At 38.0% G+C, this 23,927-nt stretch overlaps 1 protein-coding gene across 5 annotated transcripts in view; it reads left to right on the top strand.

Moving 5' to 3' along the window:
• SPOCK3 (SPARC (osteonectin), cwcv and kazal like domains proteoglycan 3) overlaps positions 1 to 23,927 on the top strand; it is a 416,201-nt gene that overhangs the window by 207,052 nt on the left and 185,222 nt on the right. For 4 of the 5 annotated variants that reach the window (XM_075528013.1, XM_075528011.1, XM_075528010.1 and 1 more), the window contains one exon: positions 18,552 to 18,666. The exons of the other annotated variant lie outside the window; for it this stretch is intronic. In XM_075528013.1, the coding sequence (XP_075384128.1) occupies positions 18,552 to 18,666 (115 nt within the window). The remainder of the gene's footprint in view (positions 1 to 18,551; positions 18,667 to 23,927) is intronic. 5 annotated transcript variants of the gene reach the window in all.

Below are 23,927 nucleotides of genomic sequence, written 5' to 3'. Positions count from 1 at the left end.
TGCCTGCGTAAAAACTCTCAGCTTTATTTGTTCTGTACTTGGGAAGTCAATGATGTTAGCGAGCGAGACACTCACCCAGACCACTCACTGAAACAGAGATGGAAACAGTAAAGCTTTATTCAGACAGATTCGAATCTGGGCTCTCACCAGCAACTGAGGCAGGCTCAGTCTGTAAGGCGAGAGCTCCGAACAGCTTCAAAGGGAAGTTACTATACTTCCTTGTGGGGCGTCTTGCCAAGCAAGGGGAGGGGGAAGGCAAGTTCTTGTGTGAAACTGGCAAAGCATTCTCAGAAAAGTGAAACAAAACAGTTTTAAAGTCTAACAAAGTAAGTTCTACATTTAAGGTCAGTTTGTCCCCAGTGGTCTGCCAAATGATACTGTAGGTAGGCTAGGCTGCTTCTGGGAGCGTAAACATCCTGTGCTGGGCTACACCTGCTTCAGGCTGCAATTTAAAAATTTTCCATTTCTGACCCGGGGGTGACCTGCCTGTTACTGTTACAGGGCACCCATTCCTGACCGGGCAGGGGGGTGAGCTGCCTGTTATTGTTACAGGGCACCCATTCCTGACCAGGCAGGGGGTGAGCTGCCTGTTATTGTTACAGGGCACTGTGTCACAAATGATTCTGTTTCATGTTTCGGATTCTGGTTCTGCTGCCTAAGCTGCCGCTCTGATGTTGTAGGTGTCTTCTGGTCACAGGCGCTTCATTATGCAGTGACATTAGGTCTAGACTCTAGAGCAGTGGTTCTCAACTTTCCTAATGCTGCGACCCTTTAATACATTTCCTCATATTGTGGTGATCCTCAACCATAAAATTCTCTTTTTTCCCATAAGATTATTTTTGTTGCTATTTCATAACTCTAATTTTGCTACTGTTATGACTCGGGCCACCACTGTGAAAGGGTCGTTTGACCCCCAAAGGGGTTATGACCCACAGATTGAGAACCGCTGCTCTAGCAGATGCGCTCCATTCTTGGCTCTTTCTGGTAATGAGATCTATCCTCCTGTTTTTCAGAGGGTTTATTTTATTCACCACAGGAGTGAATTGTAGGGATTCCTGTTACAATTACTCACAGGTGAATGCTATCAGTGTCTCCCCTCTTTCTTCCTGTGGGGAAAGGTAGTTTAGTAGGAGTTAGAGACTTTGGCTTGAAGAGCCACATTCAGTAATTCACTGTCCTTGCACACTTAATTGGTATGCAATCGGTGCTAACATCAAGGCTGTTAGCTGGCAGCATAAGTAGGATTCAATTAATATGAACATAATTGTTTAAGATTAACCAGTCTCATTACCATGAAGTCAGTGCTGACTCACAGTGACCCCCTGTGGCTTTCTGAGACTGTAACTATGTATGGGTAAACAAGTCCCAAGCTCCTATTGGTTTCAAACTGCAGACAATTCAGATCACAGTCCAAGGCGTTACCACTGCAACACCAGAGCGCCTCAGTTTAAGAAAAGGAGACTGTGCCCACCCAATTCATATAGCCTGTGGTCAGCCTTGTTCAAGCATACACATTTCTTTGATCTTTGTCCTTTACAACACATGGACTCAGCCTCTGCTCTGTTATGGTAATGTTACAAAACTCTTCTAACACTGCCAGTAAATGTCTAAGGACACTCCACACCACCATAAACATTAGTTCTAAGTTTTCAGATATAGGTCTGTGGGGAACAGGAAGATTTCTCCCAAGTTGTTTCCCCCCAATATATGCCGAACTTAGCTGCTTGCTACATGTGGCGAATGACTATACACTTGGAAGTCAACAGAGTGGGTCAGGGGTCATTCTCCCTAATGGTTATCAGCCATCTAGAGCAAGCAGTCACCACTGTTTATCCCACAAGTAGGACCCTCTCCCTTCTGATAAGGATAGTAGTAAATTGTTTCCCTGAAGGAGTGCACAGAGGGGGGTCAAGCCCACCAAAGGGTGACCAAGGCTAGGCTGCCATATTGAATCTAGGGTCCACCCATCTTGTCACATACACACCCCTAGCTCATCCCCTTCCTGTCACGCTTAGGCCTATTGTACATCCCCTTCAATGATGTGGATGCCTATTGTGCCGCCCCTTCTTGTGAGGTGTGGTTGCCTGTAATCACATGCCGGTAAGTAGTTATAAGACTTGGTTAACAGTAAAGTTTCCCCCGTGCTCTCTTTCTCCGGGTCGCTCCATGTGGACCAACAAGTAGGCCTAAGGTGAGCATGCTACTATGAATTGTGTCTGACTCCATTATTCTTTTATTTAATGTTTTATTAGGGGCTCTACAACTCTTATCACAATCCAGACAAACATCAATTGTGTAAAGCACATCTATACATTCATTGCCCTCATCATTTCAAAGCATTTGCTCTCCACTTAAGCCCTTGTCATCAGGTCCTCTTATTTTTCCCCTCCCTCCCTGTTCCCCCCTCCTGCATGAGCCCTTGATATTGTATAAATTATTATTTTGTAATATCTTGCCTTGTTTTTTCACCTTCCATGTAATTTTGGCCTTAAATTCTTGGGTTAAAGGTACCCAAAGTTATTTTTATTTTAATCCACTCTTTTACTGATGGAAATTTGGGCTCTTTCTAATTTCTTGCTATTGTGAACTCTGCTGCAATGAACATGGGAGAGCATACATGTATTCATGATCTGTCTCATTTTTTGGGGGGGATATTGCTGGATCATATGGTATTTATATTCCAGTTGTTTTAGGAATTATATTGCTGAATTGTGGATATTGCTGGATCATATGGTATTTATATTCCAGTTGTTTTAGGAATTATAGTGCTGTCCACATTGGTTATATTTACAAGCCCGCCAGCAGTATATGAGAGTTCCAATCTCTCCACATCCTCGCCTGAATTTGTTGTTCTGGTTTTTTTTTTGTTTGGATTTTAAATAATATTAGGCTTTTGTTGTGAATATAACATTGTTGTAATTTGCATTTACTCCATGACTAGTGAATGAGAGCATTTCTTCATGTGCTTATTAGCCTTTCAAGTGTCATCCTTTGTAAATTGTCTATTCAGGTCCTTTACCCACCTTTAAAGAGGGTTATTTTTTTTTCTTGTGGTATTGTGGAATTCTGTAGATTTTGGTAATGAGTCCTTTGTCAATTGTGTCATTGATAAATATCCCTACCCAATCTGTGCGCTCTTGTTTTACTCTTTGGATGAAATATTTTGAAATACACAGGTGTTTGATTTCTTAAATCCTCCGTCTTCTATGTTGTCTTCCATGGTGTGTGCCTCCTTTGTTCTATTTAGTAGCCTCTGTATGTCCTGAACTATTCTCTCATTGATGATCCTGATAACTTTGGGTTTTACATTTAGTTTTCTGATCCACCTTGAGTTTGTTTTTTGTGCATGGGCCGAGACATGGTTCTTGTTTCATTCTGCTTGTGGATATCCAGTTTTTCCAGCACTATTTGTTGAAGAGGGCATCCTTTTCCCATTTAATGTTTCTTGGTCCTTTGTTAAAAAACCAGTTGTCTCTAAGCAGATGCTTTTATTTCTGGGTTTTCCATTCTGTTTCATTAGTCTGTATAGCTTTCATTGTACCAGTACCAGGCTGCTTAGACAGTTGTGACTATGTAGTAGGTTTTGTGGTCAGTTAGTGAAAGACAACCTACCGTGCTGTTCTTTGCTTTTCCTGGGCCTCTTCCCTCTCCATATGATGTTTTTTTCATATGCAATTTTTGGGAATAATTTTGTAATTTAGACTGGGATGGTGTTGAATTTTGCTTTAGGTAGTAATGACAATTTCACAACATTGAGTCTTTCTATTTATGAACATAAGATATTATTTCATTTTAGACATCCAATTTTGGTACAGAACTAAAATGCAGTAAATGGGCAAGAGATAGCCTTTTCAACAATTGGTCTTGGAAAACTAGTCCTTCACCTGCAAAACAACGGAACAAATCCCAAAGCTCGCACAATGTGTAAGACCAACTGGATCAAACTTGTAAGATGGATCAAATACCCAAATTTAAATAACACAATCATAAAGACTATCAATGAAGAAAATAGGGATACAAGTCATGAACACACTACTGAACATACTGAAAAATATCCACATGCTAGGAGATGAAGTAAAGAAATGGGAAACTGGTACCTACTGAAGATATGACATGTATGCACATCATAAGAGTTCATTTAGAGTCCACAGAGAACCTGAAGATTGGGGGAAAATACTCCCTGAAGATACATCAGATTGGGTTAGTTCCCAAAATCTACAGAAAACTACATTATCTTAACAAGAAAAATACAAATAAGCCAATTTTAAAAGGGTCGCCTGTAGCTGAGAGGCATCAAAGATCCTTATTATTTTGTTCTCTCTAAAAATGTCTTTTAGGTGTTTTATGTACTGTTTATAGGAGAAGTTCTAGAGCTATAACACAGGGAATTCTTGTCATTCAGCACATACCAAAATCAACAAATTCCAAAATTAAATGTCTATTCATTTGCATAGTCAAATTGTATATGCTGTATCCCTAACCCCACAGTTCTTTCCTTTTCTACTTTTTGGCAGCTTAATGCAACCCAAATTCTTACATAGTTTCACTATTAAATGACCTATATCCTATCTGGTTTCAAGAAAATGTAGGACACATTAGCAAAATAAGTATAAGATTAAAAACCATGCTGCTTTGGGGAGAGACCTTATCTATTTGATTTTTATGGATTTAGTTAGCTTTCTCATGTCTGTAAGTTCCCAGTGGAAGCATTCTCATTTATTTCTGGTAATAATAAGTGTCTGACCCAGTAGAGAAGCCTCTATATAATTAAATCAGATCTCCATAAATATTAATATTGATGAATGTATTATTTGCAAAAGTAGCATTTGAAGTAAAAATCATTAACGTTTTATTATGTTAAGATTTCAAATATTGCTATACACATTTTACTACACTGTAAGTCACAGGTTTTGTGTATTGTCTTTAGCACATGGAGATTTTTAAGGTTTATGTTCAAATGACTTCACAATCGTTATTTTTATTCCTGTAAATTTGATGACCTTGGCTTGCTAGTTACTAGGAAATTTTGGAGTTGGTTCCAATGTGAATCCCTCTGGAAACAGTGTTATTTAGGAATAGTTCACTGGCCAAATAACTTCCCATACAGGCAAAATATCAGAGACGTTCCAGGTAACAAGAATAGAAAACAGCAGGGCGAATTTAAATAGGGGGATCCAGTTATCCTTACACACCCGTCGGTTAAGTCTGTGTTCTTTACTAAAGAACCCTTAACTTACATTTCCCACTGGCCTTTTGTCCCCAATCATCCACTTTTGGTCTTTCCAAGTTGGTAACAAGCTAACCGTCATGTTAGCCAATATCTATGATTCAATGTACATCTGTAACTCTTCATGTCTGCTTCCACACAAAGCGGACAATGTGATGTACTTCACTACCTTCCTCCTAATAAAATTTATCTTTATCACTGTATTTCATTGCTATCTCAGATTCCCAAACCAAACTCAATTCTGATTTATAGCATCTTTAACTGAAGAATGTCCTAGCATATTCATTTCTGCAGGAGCGTTTTATAGAAAGCTTCATCTTTCTCCCATGGATCAGCTGATAGGTTTGAATTGCTGGCCTAGTGGCCAGCAGCCCAATGCATAATGCACTCTCTGGCCAGTGCTCTGTGTCCTTCTTCATTGCTGCCAGGTGCTCTTGCGTCGCTTCTGATGCGCCTGTGATCGAGCCCTCCATCGCGTTTGTAGGGTGTTGTTTTTACAGGCGTTGATCTGTGGGTCTTTCTCTGGGGACTCACTGATGGGTTTTGAATTGCCACACACTTAACAATTATACAATGAAATTGACTCTAACCTACATAAATTATGGTCATGTTATTTTTTTTCTTCCCCCTAAAACAATCAAACTTTATCTTTTAATACAAAAGTGAAAAAACCAAATCAACAATGAAACAAACAAAAAGAAGGATAACTGTATCAATAGAAAAAGAAAAGTGTTACAAACAGATCTTTTTTTCCCCCTCAACAATGAGGGCAAATTCCAAAGAAATGTCATCTAGATGTACATGAGAATTAGAGGTTTTGGAGGATACATTCCTGAAAATTCCATGCATAAAGCATCACAGCAAAGAAAATTGCATGCCAATTTATTCTAAGTATATATTTTTTGAAATGCCATTTATATCTTGGGTTTATTAGAACAAATTGGAGCATTTAATTGCAGTAGCCCCATTAAAGGAAACACATTTGGTTTGTGATGTTTAGCTGCAGTGTCTTCAATTAATTGTACTCTTCCAAGGTTTTCCCCAGGGCCTTCTGGATTTTGTTTTGTGGATTGTGTTGTTTGCTTTTTGTTTGTTTTGTGAAGGACTGCCTTTTGATCTCCTGTGATTTATTGTTCTCCCAGATGTGATTGTTCACTTTATAATCTTGTCTATTTTGGGCTGACAAGTGATTCCTGGGAATGGGTTCAGTTTCATGTTTGATGGGGCTCCAACAGTCGAATGCTCAGGGGTCTTACCAGTCACTCACAGTCCGGTATGTCTGGTTTTTTGTTTTTCTTTGTTTGTTTGTTATGATCTTGAAGTTTGTTCTGTTTTCGACAACTCTTCCCAGGGGCTTCTATTTCACAATATATAATTACGTTTTATTTTTGTGATTAATCACTATGTTTTAATTATGTTCAATTTGTAACAATGAAAATTCATCCTGCATATTAGATATTTATGTTACGATTCATAACAGTTATGAAGTTGCAACAAAAATAATTTTATGGTTGGGGTCACCCCAACATGAGGAACTGTATTAAACAGTCGCGGCATTAGGAAGGTTTCGACTCACTGGTCTAAGACATTATTTTGGGGTACATTATTGTGCCAATTGACCCTAAGTGCTCAAGCCCAGTAACTTGGTCCTTCAAAGTGTTTGCTTATGGTTCATAACTTCTCACGGTAGGCAAGCCTATGTTTTTGCTTATTATTACTAAAAGAGCCCAGATTGTGAGTTCAGAGAAAACCAAAGCGCCAAACTCACTGCCATGGAGTCACCGTCAATGCATAGTGACCCTGTAGGATAAGGTGGAGCTGACCCTGTGAATTTCTAAGACTAACTCTTTACAGGAGTACAAAGTCCATCTGGTCTTACTCCTTCTGAGCAGCTAGTGGTCTTAATCTGCTGACCTTATGATTAGCATCTCAATTTGTCGTCTCCATACCACCTTTCCCACTAGATCAAGTACAATTGATGCCCAAGTCCCCCACTCTTTAGGGTACTTCTTTTATTCAGATCTCCAAGGACCACTCTTGTGCATACAGTTTTCATTTAATAATAAAATGTTTCCACACCTTAGAAATTATTCCACTTATACTAGGCAAATTAGGCTGCCTTGTTACATGGTTTCCCCTGCTAATGTCTAAGAGATATGCTAGCATATCCTCCTCACACTAAAATTTAAATGTTTATGTAACTATGATTTTTCTATTGTGTCTTGGTTACTAAGAGTCAAATAGCTGGATTACTTGTCCTCCAACTTTCACCTAGTATCTTATCCTTTTGGTCGAGGCTCCATCACTACAGGCACCTTGATGCGCTGATTATTCATGGTGCGCATGGGACCAGCACACCTAACGGAGGGTTAGGTGGCTGCAAACCCAAAGAAGCCAATAACTAGTGTTCTTATTCCAGCTTTTCATTTGAACTCTGTGCTCAAACTAACGCATTTCCTAGAAACTTTACAAATGGAGCAAGCCAGCTTCTGTGCTCTCTATTATTCTCTGGAATGTAAATGAAATACTAAGTTATTATGGTAGTATACTAATCCAGAAATTATTTTGATGACATATGGAAAATCCAGTGTCCTAATTTTTTAAATCTATAAGCATCATGGTAAATGAAGAAAAACATGAAGCTGGAAACTTCATTTTACTTCTATTCACAATCAGTGTTCATGGAATCAACTATCAAGAACATAGGGAAAATCTGCTGTGAAAGATTTCTTTAAAGTATTAAAAAAGAAAAGTTGTCACTTTATGGACTGAGGTGCACCTAAGCCAGTCCACAGTACTTTCAATGAGCTCAGATACAGGGGGAACCAGATTATTAATAAGGAAGATAAGGGAAGAAATGCTACAATTTAAGTATGATGTTGGTAAAGAATTTTGCATACAACATAAATTTTTAGAAGAATGAACAAATTTGTGTTGGAAGACGTATAACTGCAATACTTCTTAGAAGCAAGAATGGTGGGAGTTTGCCTCATGTACTTTGGGTATGTTGTCAGGAAGACATGTTCTTGGAAACAAGTCTAGTGCTTGGTAAGATAGAGTGAGTGAAGACACAGATGACCATCAGGGAGACACAGTGCCTGCAACAATGGACTCAATACGAAATTGGTGGTGAGCATGGCACAGGGCAGGGAATTGTTCTGTTTCATACAGGTCACTGCTTACTGGAACTGACTCCAGAGCCTTTCCAACACAGCAGAATCACTTCAAAGGACAAAACAAAACAACAAAGACAGACCTTGGGATCTGCTTCTGGAAAGTCACAGCCTTGAAGACCTATTGAGCAGTTCTACTCTGTACATGACGTTGAGTGAAAAAGCAAATACATGAGAATAAATAATATCATAAATCATGAAACAAACAATAAAAATTGTGTGTGTACCATATATGCTCCAATTTCAAAAGCTCTAACATCCACTTGTGTACAGATATTTTATTTGCAAGTGTATATATTTTGGAAGTTATTTTAATCTTTTCTCTTTATTAAGAGTCTCAGTAGAAGTCTCAAGGGCAACTCTAACAACATGTGTGTCAAAAAGAAAGGAAGCACAGGACCACTTATTTGAAGGGGCAAAGAAGTTGTGAAATGTTTTGTCTCACATCAGTTATTTAACAGAGAAGGTAGGAACTGATCAGGTGTGGTATTGGGGTTCCCTGCTTTTAGGATTGTAGGGTTGGGTTTAGTGCATTTACTGCCCTGGTGTTTTGGTAAAAGAAAGGAGAACTGCTTTCTTCTATAAAGTGACCCCATGGTGACCACTGGTGTGCCATTTACACCGAGGGATTTGTAGATGAGTATTCAACCATATCTAAAAGAGCCAACCTTGTTGCCGTCAAGCTGATTCTAACTTGTCAAGGACCTAGAGGTTAGGGTGAATGCATAGGTTTCCGAGGTTGTAAATATATTGGACATGTCAGGAGCGGCCAGCCTTGGAGAAAGACTCATGCTTGGTAATGAGGTGGGGCAGGAACAAAGATGGACTGGCATGGTGCCTGCAACCAGTCTGAGGTTCACACAGGCCTGGGCAGTGTTTTATTCTGTTGAAAATATGGTTGTTGTGAGGTAAAATCAACTCATGGCACCTGAAAACAATAAACACAAGTATTTTACGTAAGCAGAATATGGCATCCTTCTCCAGTGCTGAGGCTGGTGAGCTTTTGCTTAGTAAGCACTCTATCACCCAATCGTGGTGCAATGAGATTTCCTTCACATTTAACTCTGGACTGAACATCTGATGAAAAATGGCAATGACTTTAGCTGACACTACGTATTGCAAAGAAAACTTGAGAATGCTCCAAAGTTAGGGCTACTGCTTGAAGTTACACGTTACTCAGCTGACAAGAGCCAAGTACATTTCAAAAAGCGCAAGAAGACAACAGTAGATGATAGTTTTCTGAATTTTCAGGGGTATTCAAGATCTCAAACCTGGTCAACCAAGGAGGGGAATGAAAGCAGTTGAGAAGTCCTTTGTAGAAGAATCTTCCAGCAAGCCACCAACACATGCCATAATAGGAAGACAGAGCAACTGAACATTTACCCAGTATGCACAAATACCAGATTGCAAAGGATGGACCAGTAGAAATATATCCTTTACTAGTATTTTTCTTTGGCCCTTGGCTAGTGGCCATAGAGATGAGAAGTGATAACAAGGGCAAGGTAAAAGAGGTGGATTTAAAACTTCCTTGTTGCGGCAGTTACATAATCTGTCAACTTGTGAAGGGGTGGAGTCTGGCCTGTCAATCATGTCATAGCCAATGAGACCAGTTTGTGGGCATGCCCTTCTCAGGATTCTGGGAATTCCTATCTTTTTCCCTGGAACTGGGGCACACTCTCTCTCTGCTTCATATTTCTGTTGACAATCCACATGGACCTACACTGATGGAGCAGAGCCCTGGACTTGCAGGAGCCATGTGGAGACCCGTGCCAGCACTGAGATGCTTCCAGTGCAAGTGGACCCACAAGACTTTTCACGCACTGGCCTGTGATCTTCTGCATTCAGTTTCATTGCATGTGTTGTGTGTGTCTGAAGAGGAATTTATAGACTGGTATCGGACATATGGGCTAATAATGGACTTATGGACTTGGTCTGGACTGGGCTGGGATATTTTCTCAATATACAATTGCTCTTTTATATAAAGCTCTTTTTCATACACCTCTGAGTGTCTATGAATTTTTTTCTCTAGGTAACCCAGACTAATACACCCATCCCATTCCACAACTCAAAAGCTGAAGTAGGCCTACACCTGGGAAGTGAATGAACTATGGAGGCAATTTAAACTGTGTGATAATTAAACTGAGCCAATCACTTCATACAGTAAAATAATTAAGATTATTACCAAGATTTTTATTTGAAATAGAGGAATATTAGATGCAAGAAACATTTTAATGATAAATAAATAATCATGCTGCTTCTTATTTCTACTCTTAAATGCATGTAATTCAATTTATATTATAAATATATATTAAAATATATATATTTTGAACTTGAATATGATCTCTTTATTAGTCTGTATCAGTGGTTATCAATCTGTGGGTCACAATCTCTTTGTGGGTTGAATGACCCTTTCACAGGGGTCACCCCATTCATAACAGTAGCAAAAATACAGTTATGAAGTAGCAACGAAAATACTTTTATGCATGGGGGTGGGAGGTTCACCACAACATGATGAACTGTATTAAAGGGTCGTAGCATTAGGAAGGTTGAGAATCATTGGTCTATATCCATTTTCCTTCTTCCTAAGTTCTAAGTTAGTGAGAAGAAAAATAACGAATTTAAATGTGGCATATAGTTTACTCACAATAACTTATTCCCTTGTGAGTGCTTTTAAAAAAATCACACCAGTTTACAATGTATCATCTTATATTACATTAATAGCACAATATATTCAAGTTATAATTAAAGATGATGTTAGGAAATAATTGAGAGAAATCATTAGGAACAACCAATTAACATAGATTTCATATTCAAAAACCATATAATGAATAAACAATATATAAATACAAAATATATAGAGACCTATCAGTAGGGACTTTTCCTTATGGAAGGGAATTGCATTGGCGGCACAGTGGGTTATGCATCATGCTGCTAACTGCAAGGTCAGCTGTTTGACTCCACGACTGGCTCCATTGGAAATTGATGAGGCATTTTGCTCCTATGAAGATTTAGTGATAGAAACCGAAAAAGCAATTCTACTGTGTCCCATCAGGTCTCTATGTGTCAGAATTGACTCCACAACACAACTGGTTTGGCTGTTTTCTTTATGATTCTATTTCAGGAAACTTTTAATGTGTTAACTTACTTAGGGTATTATTATACCTTGTTATTCAAAACAGAAATCACAAATGCAAAATCTTTTCACTGTGATTCAATAAATATTTATGTATGAAGTACTACCCAGAAAATAGAAAACAATAAAATTAGTGTGTTAATACACATCACCAGTTTTGCTGGGAGACATTTAATAAAATGAATGCACATATTCAATAAAAGAAATAATATTAGAATTTGTGATTTTTAAAAGTTTGAAAGACAATTCAATGCATTCATCAGTAACAAAGACAAATGGTTAAAAAATAGAATAAAAGAGAATGGCGTTTTATATCTTTACCAATCCTTTGACTGTACTCCAACAACTGAATTTTCAGTGTCATAGTCATTGGTGTTTAATATACCTCATAAGATTGGACATCAATTAAATAGCCACTATGTTATATAGATATCTACTTTTACAGAATATTTTAAGACTTCAGTTATATCAACCAATATACTATTTATTTACTTATTTATAAAACAGTTTTAATGGAGTGGAATCTAAATCTCATACAATTGAATAGTTGACTAATATATCTATTGTATAGCCTTGCATGTTGAATGTTTGTAGTGGTGAAACTAGAGATGGAGCAGACGGTTTTTATGTAACTGAAGTAATATTAAGGTTAGAAACTAAGAAAGTCACTCCAAAGACTTACAGCTACATTTAACCACATTTAGCACCACAAAATTGACTGTCAAAAATCTAATTAACTATCAAGCATTAGCTCTATTTTCTATGCTGCTCAGTTGCTTAGTTTACTCTAGCAATTAAAAAAAATCCTTGGAAAACCATTTATTCCAAAAGTTTTGTAGCAAAGAGTTAAAGAGAAACGAACTCTTGATAGAACAACAAAAATTTTATTATTTTTTATTTTTTGTGTTTACTTACACAAGATAGGCAGGACAGCCAATTTTACAGAGCATCAGACAGAGACTGGCCTGAAGGTTCCTGGGGACCATGGGAATGGATAGTAGAGGGAGGAGGGGAGAGAGGAGCCAACAGTGATGGCTACAGGGAACAGTAAATGTTCTAAAATTGATGGTGAGGAGGGTGTAGCTGTTCTGGTTGAGATAATAAATCAAATTGTATCTGAGAGAAATTACTGAGAGGTAAAATATGGGTAAATGTAACAATCGGGTAGGAGAAAAGAATAAAGAAAAGAGGAAAGAAAAAATATATGTACATGTACGTATACATATATACATATGTAAATTATTAAGTATATGTGTACTTCTTTATATATATTTATATGCAAATGCAACAAGGAAGCAGATGGACTTTGGGTCTCTACTTTAATCTTACCTCCGTAAAAAATGGTTTGTTCTAATAATGTAGCATTGTGTGATACTCACCTTCCTGACAAGATCACTTAAATCAAAATAGGTGCCTAAGCAAGTGGGGTGAAGAAAGCTGATGGTGCTTGGCTATTAAAAGATACAGCATCTGGGATCTTAAAAGGCTTGTAATTAAACAAGTGGCCATCTAGCAGGCAAGCAACAAAGCCCACATGGAAGAAGCACACCAGCCTGTATGATCAGGAAGTGTTGACAGGAAGAGGTTTCAGAAGTTCAAAAACAAGCAAACAAATTGATATGAAGGAGTGTGGATGTAGGGTAGACCCAAAGCTCACCTGTAAGATAATTGGACTGTCCCTCTCAGAAGGGCCCTAAGGAAGGGATGATAAATGCAGGGTGTGGTATAGCACTGACAAACCACATAGCTATCCTCTAGTTCTCTAATATTTCCTTCCCTTGCTATAATGGTTTTTATTTGTTTTACCTCATTAATCATGTTAGATTTGCGGATGCTCATTTATGTATTTAAGATCATTGAGTACATTAAGCAAAGATAGATAAACAGTAGCAGGAATAATGGTTCCCTGAGGGCACTGGAGGAGGGGGAGGAGGGGGAATAGGGAGTTCATAGCATTGATGTCTGTGTAACCCCACTTGATAGGATTGAATACCAGAATTGTATGTGAAAGGAGATATCAGATCCTGTAAGATAACGCATAAACAAAAAAAGCATAGCAAATCAAAACAAACTTATTATAGGAAAAATAAAGAAATAAGGGTTAATGTGGGGACTAGTGGGGGAAGGAGGGGATAAAGGGGACTTATATCAAAGTGTTTAAGAAGAAAATGTTTTAACCTGATTGTGGTAGCAATTGTAAAATACTGCTTATGTAATTGAACTATAGAATGTGATGATATCTGTAAGAGCTCCCAGTAAAATTATTAAAAATTTAAAATATATATTAATGTTTCATTGTTGAGCAATGAAGGTTTTTTTTCAAATAATGTTTAAGTTAATGGTAACTTTCATTTTATTTAAGAGTACACAGTTAATCCTAAAGTGAATCTAGTAAATGTAGATGGCCTACTTTGATTTTACTATTCAACAATGTTGTACCTTTTCAATCATGTTTCTAAAATTGTAAGACAAATCTCAATAGCACAGCCCAATTCCTCTTAAATCATGAGGACTATCCAACCTACTCTTTGATTTCTTGATGCTTTATTTCCCAACTGCTAAAGAGCTCTCTTATAAACTTCACGCTACCAATTCAAGTTCAAAGACGGCATATTGCTTATGTTTCTGCTGCAGAAGTTACTAATTGTATTACAATGCAAAATTTTGATGCTAACAAAACTATTATACTCTCTAGGATGTAAAGGTAGCCTCAGACTTGTGAATAGAAGTCTTTTTAAAAAGTCATATTAAAGAAATTAGATGATGTACATATGAGGGCACATTGGCCCTGGTGGTCTGGATGGTTATGCACAGGGTTGCTGACCCGAAGGTACAACATTTAAATTCATCACATTGCCTCAGGAAAAGAAGGTTTTCTGATCCACTAAAGATTTATAGCCTCAGAAACAATGGGAAGCATTTATACTCTGCCCTATTGTGTACATCGAGTTGGAATTGACTACCTTGCAATGTTTAAAAAAACTTGTTTTGTTTTTGTATGCTTACGTGGAAGTTAAAAAAAGCATTGTTACTAGGCTCCAATTGATACATGCACTAATTTATGTGAAACATACCATGTTTAAACATGTCTCTGAGACCTGTGGATGCCTCCAGACACGTTTAGTCAATAATGCATTTGTCTTCATTTTATTAGGGTCCCTTCAAAAAAGACCCTATCAAACCAGTGGCTTCAAAGGAGATCTGTTGGCCATATCCATTCAAGGCAGAGAAGCCAGCTCAGAAGATTATTGTAACTGGTTTTAAAGGCGTCTCAAAGTTACCCATAGTTTGTTATGATCCATCCAATCAAATGGTTTGGCCTAGTATTTAAAACCCAAGTTAGCATCTTTCTGGTATTCTGTCCCTTCAGCTAAGATCCATTTGATATCAGCAATTAATCTCTTGTTCTACATCCTCTTCGGAATTCAGCCTGGACCTTTGGCAACCCCATTTCAAGGTACTGCTACAACCATTGTTGGATGATCTTAAGCAAAAATTTACTGGCAAATATTATCAGTTTTATCGTTCTATAGTTTGATCATTCTGTTGGGTCACCTTTCTTTAGAATGGATGCAAATATGGATCTCTTCCTGTCCGTTGGTCAAGTGTCCTTCCAAATTCCTTGGCCAAAATGAGAGATTACTTGCACTGATTCGTCGGTTTGTTGAAACGTTCACATGGGCACTCCATCAATGCTGGAGCCTTGTTTTGGCTAATGTTGCCAGTGTAGCTTGAACTTCTTTCTTCAATACCACTGGTTCCTGCTCTTATGCTGCCCCCAAAATGGCAGAATGTTCACTAGTTCATTCCATCTTCTTTTGATGTCGTTCCACAATTTGCCCATAGACTCTTTCAAGATTGCAGCTTGAGACAAATTTCTTTCTCCAAGTTTTTTCAGTCTAAAATAAACTGAACATGATCTTCCCCTTTGGTTTTCTAATTCTGTGTCTCCGCACATTTCGTTTACATTTGGTGGTATGTTCTCTAGCTCTACGCCTTTCATTATATTCGGCTTCTATTCTGTAGCTGTGCTTTGAAATGTTCTATTCTGTTCTTTGATTTTATCCTTTGGCTCATTTGCCCTAGCTGCCATGCAGTTACCTGCAAGTTTCAGTCTCTTCTGACATCCACTTGGATATTACTTTTCCCCCTGCTTTTGAAACGACCTTTTATTTTATTCATGAGTGGTGGTCTTGATGTCATCCCTCAGCTCATTGTGTCTTCTTGTCATTAGTGCTTAATGCAATAAATCTTCTTCCTGATAGCTTCTCAAAAATAGACATAAGGGAGTATTTTGCCTTTTGTTGACTTGTTTTAATTTTCTTCATCTTTGTTCTGAACTTACGTATGAGCAATTGATGATCTTGTCCATAGTCAGCCCCTGGCCTAGTTTTAGCTGCTGATATTGAATTTCCCCAATGTCACTTCCTACTGAGGTCGCCAATTTGATTTCTGTGAATTGCATTGGGAGAAGTCCAATTATCTATTTGTATGAAAAAGTCATTGTTTTGCAAAATTCTATCATGACTTCTCCGGTTTTGTATATGTTTTCAGTAGATTATTCCTTTGATAATGAACAGCTTTTTATTTCTTCATAGTTTGTTTAGACTGAAACAGTGCTGAAACTTGTTCACTTTTGGTGCGCCTACTAGAATTTGGAAGTGACATTGCTTCCAGCACCACAGTAGCACACAGGCCACAACTGTATGACAAGCTAATAGACAAGTGGTATAGTCAGGACTTAATCCATTCTTAATCTTGTCCGTTAGTATAGCTCAGAACTCCTGTCAAATTTGATTATGACTACAGGCATGGAGTATAGAATTATAATACTTTCTATAAGATTCATAGGAACCCTTTAGAACAATGTAGACATTTTTTGTATGAGCTTCCGAAACTGCCAATCTTTACAGAAACTGAAAACCTACTGCATCTTGCTCCCACACAGCAGCTGGTGGGTTGAATTGCAGACTTTGCAATTAGGAGCCCAGTGCATAACCCACTACACCACCAGGCTCCTTAGTCATCCTGGAAGATTGGGATTGAACTCCCAGCCAAACAAGTGAGAGGCCAGCAAAGGGAACAGCAGCAAATAAATAAGTAAAAGCAAATAAACTCTTTAAGACAAGCAACCCGAAGAGACCAAAGGGCAGTATATTCCCAAGAATAAAGCTCACAAGGTAGAAAGGAAGGCAAAAAAAGCATGAATAAAAAAAGAAACAGAGAGGAAGCATCAGGAGTGCTGTTTCATTGTGGGGTTTGTAATCAATATCAGGAAAAAAGTGTGCATGAATTATCGCATGGAAAACTAATTTCCTCTGTTAACTTTCACCCACTCACAAAAGAATGTTAAGAACAAACAAACAAGCCTTTCCTATGCTTTTAAATGGACAAATTTTGTGTCATGATCAGGTTTTCATTCTGTAAGATACTGATTAATTAACATTTGATCAACTGTATATGTAAGTATTTTCTATTAGAAATTGGGTGTTTATTCAAAATCACAATGGAAAGGATTTCAAAAATAAACATTGTGTAAAGAAAGCACCAATAATGTTGATTTTATATTCTCAGATATAGTTTATATATTTTTGAATTTATTAATTATCAAATTTCATTCACGTTATTTAATTATCAAATGAGTATTCATGTGCTTTAATTTCAAAAGTGTAAATTTAATTTAAACTCCAGACATCTGTTTGGGCTTAACCTATGTTAAAGACCTAAACAAGATTGACTAAGATCCACATTTGCCCTCTCAGCATTTGTATATTTCAAATAGATGTTTCTCTGATACTGCTGCTTTTCTGCATTACTAAAATTCATTTTCAGATTGGCATCTCTCATGGTGTGGCATGATGCCATGTTAGAAACTCAGTTCCCTTTCCTTATGTGTATGCTCTCTCTTCACATTCCTTCAAATTAAACCATAACAATATATCACTAGTCAATACCAATGACTGTTATAAATTGCAGCATTATTGAAATAGTCAAAAAGTGGAAATAACCCAGAGCCTATAAAATAATGAATGTATAAACAAAATGTGGTCTATTTATGCAATGGAATATTATTATACAACAAAAAACAACAATTAATTATTGCTACAACCTGGGAGAAACTGGAAAGCCTGATGTCGACAGACAAGGTAGTCAGAAAAGACCACATATTATAAGATTCCATTTATATGTGTGCAGAATAGATATACTTTTAGGAATTAAAAGTAAATTTGTTAGTTTTGGGAAATGAGGGAAAAGTTGAGATAATAGGTGATTGATAGAGGGTGCTGAATTTTTTTTAATAATACAAATTTTAACTGGAAGTGGAGATGGTTCACAATGAGGAATATATTAAAGACAGTTCAGTTTTAGATTTATATCAGAGAATTATATGGAGTATGAATTACAAAGCGATAGAACTTTTTCCCCTTTAAATCCACACACCAACCACACCCATCCTTCTGTTAGCAGCAAAGCTTGAGAGAAATTTTGTTTAGAGAAATGCAGATATTTTACACAAGAAGCAAGCACTTCCAAAATGAACAAGATCTCAGTCAGCCCCTAAACGCAGTCCTAGAATTCGATTTGATAAACAAAGACTCATTTGCATCACTGACAAAGTTTGGGTTTCAATTGTTTATATAGTCCATCAGCATCCATCCAAAGACAATAAATATATTAATTGTAATTCTCACTAGCATTACATATTACATTACTATTTCTATTTTGACTACACATCATTGATCTTAGGGGTATAAAAAACAATGTACAATCCAACAATGAGTGGTCTTAGTAAATATAGAATGGATGAGACCAAACTGCATCTACCTATTATCTATCCATGAGTTCTATACAATTGTATTTGATCGAAAGTATATCTTATAGAAGAGTCTTTTGTGAAGAAAATGTACAACTAATGGCCATGCAAATTCTTTGATTAAGTTGTGTTCAGTGGTATTTTATACTTTCATGTTACAGAAACATATTTTTAATATTTTCTTTCTTTTTAATATTTACTTAGCTTTAGATCCAGCCACAGATCCATGCTTAAAGATGAAATGTCGTCGCCATACAGCATGTGTTGCTCAGGATTCTCAGACCGCAGTCTGTATCAGTCACCGGTGGCTTACGCACAGGTAAGCATTGTTCAGTTAAATACTGATTGAATGTTACTTCTTGCCATGAATAGCTGCAGAGCATCCATATTTGGTAATGCCTCATAAGCTTTTATTCAAAGCTTTATGAAAACATTTCAGAAGTGTGGCTAGTGCAGGTTTGGTTCACTTGGGTAAAACGTTATGAATCAGAATGACAATATGCATATAATTTGTACAGATAATATTAAATTAGGAGCCTTTTTAAAGATTGGATTTAAGTGTTATATGTGGATATTTATGCTTTTTCAAGTTCAAAGAATAATCATAATGTTGCTACTCAGTGTCTACCAAAATAGTGTTGCGTATACTCAGATGTACCTGTTTCCATCTGGATAGAGTTCAAAACAGCCAAAGTAGGCAAATTGAGTAATTGATGTTCATAAAAAATACAACATCGCATATTAGATATTTTAAATTGCAACAATTCAGTACATCTTTCTTAGTTAAGATTTGTTAAAATTAAAAACAGAAAAAAAAAAAGATTTGTATTGTTAAGCACAAGGTGAAAGTTTAAACTCACCAACCACTCCTCAGGAGGAGATGAGACTATAAAATATACAGTATCTAAAACATGATATAGTTTTTTTATGAATCTGAAAAGAAGCCGTAGTGGCACAGTGGCTTACTCATTGAGCTGGAAGATACAAGGTCAGCAGTTCAAAATCACCAGCCACTCTATAGGAGAAATATAAAGTTTTCTCTAAAAATTTACCATCTCAGAAACCCACAGGGCACAGTTTACTCCGTCCCATAGTGTGACAATGAGTCAGAATCTATTGCAGTGAGTTTAAGTGCTTTGATGAATCTGAATAGGCTTTATGGTAGTGGCTTTTTTCATTTCCTTTTTATTAGTGTTGCTGCTGTTTCTTTCTTTCTTTTTATGTGCATGAACAAGGTAAAATATTTCAATGATCTCACAAGAAATGTAAGAAAATTTAAGAAAAACAAAACATATACAGCCTCCTTCCCCCAACCCTTCCAAAAAAAAAAGAAGGCATTGCGCTGGGTGGAGCGGACCAGAGCTTTTATGGTGCATCCAGTGGTGTCACGTGGGAAGGTCCTCTTTGGTCCCAGTAAATTTTTTCTTTTTTTTTAATCATTTTTTGGGGCGCTTGTACAATTCTTATCACAATCCATACGGCTTGAAGATAAACAAGTGGCCATCTAGCTGAGAAGCATCAAAGCCCACATGGAAGTAGCACACCAGCCTATCTGACTATGAGGTGTAGAAGGGACCAGTTATCAGCCATCAAAGAACACAAAATCATATCAGTGGATACCCACCTTCCTGATAGATCACTGAAGACAAACGTGTCCATAAGAAAATGTGGTGAAGAAAGCTGATGGTGTCTGACTACCAAAAGATACAGTGTCTGGGGTCTTAATTTGCCTTTTAAACTTTCACTGAAAATAAAATTAAAAATAAAATAAACTAAAAAAATTGCCTACCTAATAGATGTAGTTAAGGTCATTATAAAATACAGTTAAAATCCATCTTTTCTTTCTAGGAGTTTTGTGTGAGCATCCAGGATGTAAAAAGTAAGGACTCTGAAACGATTCCCTTAAGAAAACAACAGCACATATGTACATTTGTTGCCATCATCATTCTCAAGACATTTGCCTTCTTCTTGAGCCCTTAATATTGGCTGCTCATTTTCCCTCCCCCTCCCCACTCTCCCTCCCTCATAAACCCTTCATAGTTCATAAATTATTATTATTTTATCATATGTTACACTCTGCGACATCTCCCCCCGCCCCCCGCCCTCTTCTCTGCTGTCCCTCCCCCAGGGAGGAAGCTATATGTAGATTCTTGTACTCGGTTCTCCCTTTCTACCCCACATTCCCTCCACCCTCAAAGCTTCGCCACTCTCAACACTGGTCTAGCCAGATTTGTAAGGTAGAATTGGGATCATGATAATGGGGGAGAGGAAGCATTTAAGAACTAGAGGAAAGTTATGTGTTTCATCATTGCTACCCTGCACCCTGACTGGCTCATTCCTCCTCACAACCCTTCAGGAAGGGGGTGTCCAGTTGCCTAGCGATGGGCTTTGAGTCTTCACTCTGCACTCACATTTACAATGATATGATTTTTTGTTCTTTGATGCTTGATACCTGATCCCTTCGATATCTCATGGTCACATGGACTGGTGTGCTTCTTCCATGTGGGCTTTGTTTCTTCTGAGCTAGATGGCTGCTCATGTGTACATATTTTGTTTTATGATATTGATTGCATTCAGTAGTCTACCCCCTTCCTCCCTGTGCCCCCATTTTTATTTGTCCTCTTTCTTGTTCCTTTTTATCTTCTGAGCTTTGTTTTTAGATAAATCTTGACCTGCTGGTCACATAAGGTTCATTTTGTAAGGAGTGTGTACCTCTGTGATAGATAGGTTTATTGTGCTAACCTGACCAATAGGAATATATGGGATTAAACAGGTAGCAGTTTGATTGGAGGGCAAAGAGATAAATGGCATGGTAAGGCCACCCCTCGCTCTCTTGCTCTCTGGTGATTGGACTGGCTTGAGTCTGTTTTAGCTAGTTCTCTGCCTCAAATTGTGAGCTATACTACCTGTGGTAGAGCTGACCTGTGGGTCATGTCATTAGAATTTGAGGTTCCTTTGAGACCTGCTTCGCCACACTGCTGATGCGCGCACATTGCTTGGATCCTGTCATCTTGTATTGCTTGAGTTCCATATTCCATCCTACACTTCATTAAGCACTGCTGACTGTTGATGGCATTCCCTGCTCTTTGCTCCCTATGGGCAGACTCTCCCTGCATTGCTGTCTGCTTCCTTGACCTTGGAGCCCCAACCTTTCTGAATATTAACCTTTCCCTGGAAGTAAGTTGAACTGAGCCTTCTATACTGCTGTGTGGACTAATTAGCTGTTATATTCCTTTGGGCTGTATAAATAAATATATGTTCATGTGAGTGTGTATGTGTGCATGTGTCGTGGTTTTGTTTCTCTAGCGAACTCTACCTAACACAACCTAGTGCCATTTACTGTGTTGGCCTTTTTAATGTTTGGCTAAAGTTGATCTATGGGAATGAGTTCAGTTCCAGCTTTGAAAGCTGTTTAATGGTTATAATTTTCAGAGTTCCAAGAGTTACTAGCAGACCAATAAATCTGGTCTCCTTAAGCTTTTGAGTTGTGTTACACCTATTTCACCCGCTCCTCGCAGGCTCTTCTCTGTGAACCCAATCAGAGCAGTCAGTACTACTGCTAGGGATCATCTGGTCTAGTCTCATAATTATGGAGGCCAAGGTTTAGGCTGTTTACTAGACTTTTGGACTAATGTTTACTCTCTTTCATTTTCTTCAGTTTTCTTTCCTCCAGATGGGGAGAGAATAATTGTTCACCTTAGAGGGCTGCTCACCTGATTTTAAAACGACTGTTGCTATTTACCAAAATGTAGAACACTGACTGTGGCTATACTATGCCATTTGACCTAGCTGCATCTGGAAAGTAAGTTACTACAGTCTCAGCTGAATGACTCATTCTCTCGTACTATTTGATTACGGTGAACAATTGTCATAACATTTCTCCAGTATGCTCCACTGTGCACTTGCTTATATTTTCAGCTCATATAAATACATATGTAGAACTATCCTAGGTCTATTCACATTCCTCTGTTTGTTTAACTGGAAAGATAGGCTGTTTTGAGAAGTATCAGTAATTTAAAAATAGTTTGTGTAGCTGGGTACTAGTCTTAGGATTAGAACATGCCATAAGCACAAGTAAAGTACGAATGCTTGTTCTCTTTATTGTAAGATTTCCCGCCTCCCCCCACCTACCCCCAAGTGCTACAGACCTACTTCTTTTTTTTTTCTCCCCAAAGCAAATGACCAAAGAAAGTTAGCTTTTTGGTGGGGGATTAGACCAGCTATCCCGCATCAAGCTGGGTCTGAAATGAGGTGTGTAGATGAAAGGAAAAGAAAGAGATATGTACAAAGCACGGGATCGGGAGGACTTCAATCTGATGGACTGAAGTATCGACTATATTTGAAGCTTGGTTTTTATACTCTTTTTTAAAAACATTTTATTAGGGGCTTATACAACTCTTATCACAATCCATGCATATACATACATCAATTGTATAAGGCACATCTGTACATTCTTTGCCCTAATCATTTTCTTTTTTTTCTTTTCTTTTTTTACATTTTATTAGGGGCTCATACAACTGTTATCACAATCCACACATATACGTACATCAATTGTATAAAGCACATCCGCACATTTTTTGCCCTAATCACTCTCAAAGCATTTGCTCTCCCCTTAAGCCCTCTGCATCAGGTCCTCTTTTTTTCCCCCTCCCTCCCCGCTCCCCCCTCCCTCATGAGCTCTTGATAATCCACAGATTGTTATTTTGTCATATCTTGCCCTATCCGGAGTCTCCCTTCCCCCACTTCTCTGCCGTCCCTCTCCCAGGGAGGAGGTCATATGTGGATCCTTGTAATCAGTTCCCCCTTTCCAACCCACTCACCCTCCACTCTCCCAGCATCGCCCCTCACACCCCTGGTCCTGAAGGTATCATCCACCCTGGGTTCCCTGTGCCTCCAGCTCCCATATGCACCAGTGTACAACCTCTGCCCTATCCAGTCCTGCAAGGTAGAATGCGGATCATGGTAGTTGGGGGGAGGAAGCATCCAGGGTCTGGGGGAAAGCTGTGTTCTTCATTGGTACAACATCGCACCCTGACTGACCCATCTCCTTTCCTAAACCCCTCTATGAGGGGATCTCCAGTGGTCGACATTTGGGCATCGGGTCTCCACACTGCACTTCCCCCTTCATTCACTATGGTATATATATATATATATATATATATATATATATATATATATATATATATATATATATATATACTTTTTTTTTGCATGATGCCTTATACCTGGTCCCTTTGGCACCTCATGATTGCACAGGCTGGTGTGCTTCTTCCATGTGGGCTTTATTGCTTCTGAGCTAGATGGCCACTTGTTCACCTTCAAGCCTTTAAGACCCCAGATGCTATCTCTTTTGATAGCCGGGCACCATCAGCTTTCTTCGCCACATTTGCTTATGCACCCGTTTGTATTCGGCGATCGTATCATGGAGGTGTGCAGCTAATTATATGATTTTTTGTTCTTTGATGCCTGATAACTGATCTCTTTGGGACCACAGTTTGAATTTTTAGAGAGTAAAATTCATTTCCTAGAAATAATATTTCTATAAAATCAATCTTATCTGGGAAAGCACAGAAGGGTAAA

Source organism: Tenrec ecaudatus, chromosome 12 (genome assembly GCF_050624435.1).
Source record: "Tenrec ecaudatus isolate mTenEca1 chromosome 12, mTenEca1.hap1, whole genome shotgun sequence".
Lineage (NCBI taxonomy): Eukaryota > Metazoa > Chordata > Mammalia > Afrosoricida > Tenrecidae > Tenrec > Tenrec ecaudatus.
Note: the sequence above shows the minus strand (reverse complement) of the source record. Positions and strands in the feature narration are given on the sequence as shown.